Below are 6,000 nucleotides of genomic sequence, written 5' to 3'. Positions count from 1 at the left end.
CCCCCCCCATTAGAGCGAGAGCAGGACCTTCTGCGACGTTGAGGCAGGACATTAAGTGGTGAGGGTCCGTCTCTGGTGAATCGCAAGTTCAGCCAATCCGCAACAGAAACAGGTTCAGTCCCAAGAAATCCAAAGAGTTCAGGGAGCTGTGATGGAGAGTGTAGGTGGAAGGAGTCAGGGCCCTTACAACCTGAAGACTGTAAGGGTGTCCCCAGCGGTACATGGCTTCGACTTAGCGGATGACATCCAGCAATGGCCGCACTGATCTGGGCATGGCCAAGGTTAGGCAGGAGAGGTCTGGGAGGAGCTGTATGGAGGCGCCATCTAAATCAATCGGGCCTGTTCTCCTTGCGGAGGATCTCTTCTTTAATGGCAAAAAAAAATGTACCCAACAGAGGTTCCCCAGGTTAACACCCGAGACACGATGCACTCTATCAAGTTCAATTTCATCAGTAGTTGGTTTTCCCAGAGCCATATTGAGGATAGCTGTTACTGTAGCATGTAAATTAGGGCCTTGGGTAGCCTCTGGGATCCCTTGCAAGCGAATGTTATTGCGGCGGCTCCTATTTTTGCCATCTTCCACCCGCAGGTGTAGACCACCAGCCGGGTCTCCTGCATTGAGACTGAGGCCGACAGATTTGAGTCAGTGGCAATGACTCACTGGCTGAGCTCCCTCACCTCACCCCTCAGAGCCCCCTCCAACCTCGTGGCCCAGGAGTCAAAGTCTGCCCGAAAGGCAGAGAAGAGGTCCTTCTGCGTACCTTGGTAGCTGCAGACTGCTCCGGGTCTAGGAAGACCGCCGGCATTGTGGGATCTAGGGCGGCTGTGGAGGGAGTCAGAGTTGCAGAAGACTGGAGGGGTGGCAGGGAGTCCCGCGTCCTCTGGCTAGTGGAGCGTACACAGGAGCGGAGGCTCTGGGTCGGTGTGTGTGGCTGCAGAGGATCCGTCCCAGCCCTCTTCGTCTGAGCCACTTTCGGTGCCATATTGCGGCCCACAGGTGCGGCGTCTTCGTTCAAGCGCTGCATGAAGTAAGAGGATATATGCCGGGTGAAAGAGGAGGTAGAAGCAGCAGGTGGGTCCCGATCGTAGGGCATAGGGTGAAAAAGTTGCAGATATGCCTGTAAAGTCCACTGTAGAGAGCCCCGGTGCAGCAGAGCTCACGGCTGCACGTCCTCACTCTACCATGCTCAGCCACGCCCCACTACCATCTTTCATATTTTACCAAAAAATTGGGTATTACATTATGTTTCTGTGCACTAAATTTTAGTTTATTTTTTCTTTAAAATACCGGTTTGAGAAACATTTGTGCAAATACCGTGCGACATAAGAAATTGCAACTAGCATTTTTTTAAATTCTACAGGGCCTCTGCTTTCAGAACATATATCATTGTTTGGAGGTCTGAAGCTGTTTTCTAGCCAAAAAATTATATTTTATCATGTGTGTGCAAATAGTAACAAAATGCTCTGACAGGAAGTGGTTAATCAGTCTGCAGCTTCTGCAGCCATTTTTCTGTTTTTGATTTTTTTTCCACCTCAGAGGAATGGCTTTTTGTTGACAATCCTTCCATTATAACCAATTTTAATGGGAATAATCAGAATGCAGATGGGTGTACCAGTGTGTGAACTGATAGCAGTGCTGTTTGACTTTGTAATTTTGAAGGAAAATAAGCTAGATGTATTTCTCAATTTTGTAGGTGAGCACTGTGTTTCCACTATTCAAACTTGCCCATTTGTTTGGAAGCACATCTCAAACTTGGAAGCACATCTCAAACCTGCCCGCTGCAACATTTATGCTTGGGAGAAAACTTGACGATGCAGGAGAGGACTACATTTTGTCTTGTCACTGTGCTTGCTTGTGCCATGGTGCAAGTTTTGCTACATATTCCACAACCTCACCTATTTGCTGTCACTGTCCCATTTTTATTCCCTCTACAGAGCTGTTTCTGTTTCACTTTTAGCGTAACACTAGGTTGAGCAATGACTGAGCATCTGCTAAAAATATTTTAAAAAAGCAACTCTGACTACTGTATTTGCCTGTTCTCCTGGGCTGTCCCCTGCAGAACCACTTGGTCATCACTCCAGCATTTCTTGTTTTCTTGGTTGGGTGACAGCCAGCATCATTCAACCCACTGCCTGTGAGTCACAGGCAAATGGAGACACAGACAGCAATAAAAATCTGAATGAGGTTAAAGCTTTTCCCAATTCTATTCAAAATTAAAATAAAAACATGGCTGAAGGTATACATCTAGAACATCTCTTACTGTATCACATCACTTTTTGCAAAAGGAATGATTGGAACTCTAAAATACAAATGTTTTTTAGTGAAATGCCCAAGACTCTGTGCATGTTTGTGTATGCATTTGCATGGATTGTGGGCCATAGGACATGCGCTAATAAAATGTTAAATCAGCATGTCATAGATTTCTGTATATTGCTCGCTGCACAGAAATCCTAGGAGAGGATTGATGGTGTGTTTTATTTGACATATTAAAGAAAATAACTTTGGCATGTTGTTGTTTTTTGACAATTTGTGTTACACCAAAGATAGTGCTTTCTCGCTATGTCATCATTTTTAATTCTTCTGTTTCTGTTCTGTACTCTAGTATTCTCTGTGTAGTGAGCCTCTGATTGAACTTTCTAACCCTGGGGCAAGTGGGTCTCTCTTTTATGTCACCAGTGATGATGAATTCATTATCAAGACAGTAATGCATAAAGAGGCCGAATTCCTTCAGAAACTGCTTCCTGGATATTACATGGTATGGCATTGGTCTCTAATTCTCTGAATCTCTTCTATACACCTCACTGTAAATACAATGCTTTATTTTCTTCTATATACCTATATACCTTATTTATAAATATGTTATTTCTAAGAACTAGAGTTATTTCCACAGAACCACTAATCAGAATAAAACTTTCAGGGCAGGTCTGATGCTGATTGGTGGCTTAGGAGCCATAACTCCAGTTTTATGTAACATGTTGATTTAGAAAGCTCTATGTGTTTTGAAGATAAATATAAGTTCTAGTTTGTTTACTATATATTTGTATCTAAAAAGAAGCCTTGTATTTTCTTCAACCTTTACAGAATCTGAACCAAAACCCTCGCACTCTATTGCCCAAATTCTATGGCTTGTACTGTGTTCAATCTGGTGGGAAGAATATCCGTGTTGCTGTAATGAACAATATCTTACCACGGGTAGTCCGTATGCATTTCAAGTATGACCTTAAGGGCTCTACTTATAAAAGACGTGCTTCCAAAAAAGAGAGAGAAAAAACGTGTCCTACACACAAAGACTTGGATTTCATGCAAGATGCACCTGAAGGACTGCTTCTGGATGCTGACACCTTTAGTGCATTGGTTAAGACTTTACAAAGGGATTGTCTGGTGAGATATTCTTCATCTAACCCCCTATTTGTGGTTCATCAGAACACCCATGGGTTTCAAGCATATTAATAGCTAGATATGCACATATTTATTTACACACTACTCCCTACCTTGATCTTTATCATTTGCACTACAAAGCTACTGTAGATAGACAGATGAAATGTTATGATTTTGAAATCGTCAAGAGAGTTGCATGTATTGCATTGTACATTGTGCAGTACTTGCAAGAGTTCTAGTTTGTATACAATGTGAACCTATGTTGTGTTTAGTATAGTATATTGTGTGGAGATGATTTCACATGAAATAGAGGGATTTTCAGGCACCTTGTTGTACACTCCAAATTGGGGGAGAAAAGGGTTTCTGAGCCAAAATAATAGGTAATTGTACTGCGAACCATTCCCTGTTCAAAATAAAAGCTGCAGTGGCAAAGCTGGGAAGATCCCCAAAGATATAGAGCTTATAACGTATTCATTTTTCTACTGTGTATATAACAGTTTTGTTTTACTTAGGGATGCACAGATACTAGTTCAGATACTAGTGCCGATACTTGGCATTTTCACGAGAACTGCCAAGGTTGCAGGGGTTGCAGTTGCGACTGGGCCTTGACGCTCCACCACAGTCCTGAAATCATTAGTCTGTATTGTTTTGAGAAAAACTGTCACATGACAATAAAATAAAAGGTATCAGTGATTGCTATTTGGGAGGAAAAAATTGTTAACTTTTGAGTTTTCCTCTGGTCTAGTCTTGGAGCTGGAAAAGTATCAGTACTTGTACCAAGTACGGTACTTGGTATTTGTGCATCCTTAGTCTTACTTATAAACATTTAGAGGATTATTCACAAAGCTGCCCAAGGCAGCCGAGTGAATAACCGGCCCGGCTATTCACTTCAGGCTTGTACGGATGATTTCAGCCGTACATTGGCTGAAATCAGCCGTACATCGGCTTGCTTTGACTGGCTTCGGTTCAACCGAACATGCTCAGCATGTTCGGCTGAGCCAAAGTGCAGAAGGAGTTCGACTCAGCCGATCCAACATCTGGATCAGCTGAGCCGAAGCTCTGGCAGCTCGCTCGCTGCCGTTCGCCCCTATTCATATAGGGGCCGAACGGCAGTGAGTGAATACCCGAATGACGCAGAGCTGCATTCGGCTTGGCTATTTTGCTTGGTACCTCCGTGGTACCAAGCAGAATAGAAAATCAGTGAAAAAAGTAGAAAAAAAGGTTAAAAAATAAAGATTTCTTTAAAAAAATACAAATTAAAAAATTGGGCGGAGCTAGCAGTGACAGCTAGCTCATCCCAACTGTTTCCTATTGGCCTGGGACCTGCTAGAGTCTTCTAGCAGGTCCCGGCCAATGAATAACAACTGGGCGGAGCCTGGGGATGCTGATCTGTCATTGCAACTGGGCGGAGCCAGCCGGGAAATCACGGCTGGCTCTGCCCAGCTGTCAGTTGCGAGGCTTTCGGCTGGCCAATGGCTGGCCGTTCGCCTCGATTTAAGTGTCACTTCGGCTCAATCGAGTCGGAGCATATGCCTTCGGCTCGGCCAGCTTCGGGAGCTGTACGGGTTATAGTGAATAGCCTGTACAGCAGCCCTTCGGTTCTGAACCGAAGGGCTCCGGCAGCCGAAGCTAGCCGAAGGATCAGCCGTAGCTACGGCTGATCCTTCAACTAGCTTTGTGAATAACCCTCTTAATATTTACATTACTAGTAATAAAGACCCTGTATCCAGTTAGAGCCCAACTGCAAGCAGGTGGACAAAACCCCCACACTGCAAAGTTTAAATGCTCACTTTGTATTGGGGAACAAAATAAACAGCTAAACTTGCCTTATTAATCATTACCCTGGCAGCCTGTTCTCTTCTGTGCTCTCTGACGCTCTGGGATGGGTATGGGCCCTCTCCATCATATACAGTGCAGGAATGCTAATCATTGCATGGAGCAAGTCTTGGGCGATAGGAATAAAGTAAATATACCTGCTTATTCTGTTACCCTTATACAAAACAAACATTAAATCCTTGAACTACAAGGTAGGCAAAGGTTATGTTCTTATCTGCTCATAGTTGGACCTAAAAAAATCCTATGTTTTAACTGCTTGAAAGCAGGTTTTTATTACAAGTAATTTATGTGGTCATTATTTAATGTATTTTCTCCAGTATATAAAAAAAAGTTATATAGTTAATAAAGTTGAAAAAGGACTGATGCCCATCAGGTACAGCATTGGTCTAGAGACAGAAAGACAGAATGAATACCCTATGAATCCTTTGCCAATTTTTGCATTCTCACGTTTAGTTTACAAATATGTACTGAGATTGTAGTTCATCACCCGATAGAGTTTGGAGCGGTGGCTACTTTACAACACACACAGGGACCATGGGGAACAGAAGTAGCCCCCCTCCAAAAGGAAGGACAGTGTCAACACGGATTCAGAGATGATTTGAGGATCTACACAATAGTTAATAGGGAACTTGAATGCATTTTTACGGTTTAACTCCTGAATTTAAGGTCATTATAAATAGTATAAGAAAATAAGATATATAGTTTTAGCAATTACTTTGCTTTATTTCTAATAGCTGTTTCGCAGACCTTGCCTGTTTTTTATTTTTATTCAGTTAAAGGCATAG

General features: G+C 43.0%; 1 protein-coding gene across 1 annotated transcript in view; it reads left to right on the top strand.

Annotated features, from left to right (window-relative positions):
* The window catches only part of PIP5K1C (phosphatidylinositol-4-phosphate 5-kinase type 1 gamma), a 173,865-nt gene that overhangs the window by 91,828 nt on the left and 76,037 nt on the right, over nt 1-6,000 (top strand). The window contains exons 6-7 of the mRNA XM_018565350.1: nt 2,604-2,756; nt 3,083-3,382. Coding sequence (XP_018420852.1) covers nt 2,604-2,756; nt 3,083-3,382 — 453 coding nt within the window. The remainder of the gene's footprint in view (nt 1-2,603; nt 2,757-3,082; nt 3,383-6,000) is intronic.

This window comes from Nanorana parkeri, unplaced genomic scaffold (assembly GCF_000935625.1).
Source record: "Nanorana parkeri isolate BGI_ZX_2015 unplaced genomic scaffold, ASM93562v1 scaffold836, whole genome shotgun sequence".
NCBI classification, from domain to species: Eukaryota; Metazoa; Chordata; class Amphibia; order Anura; family Dicroglossidae; genus Nanorana; species Nanorana parkeri.
The sequence above is the reverse complement of the archived record's forward strand: the minus strand, read 5'-3'. Positions and strand labels throughout refer to the sequence as shown.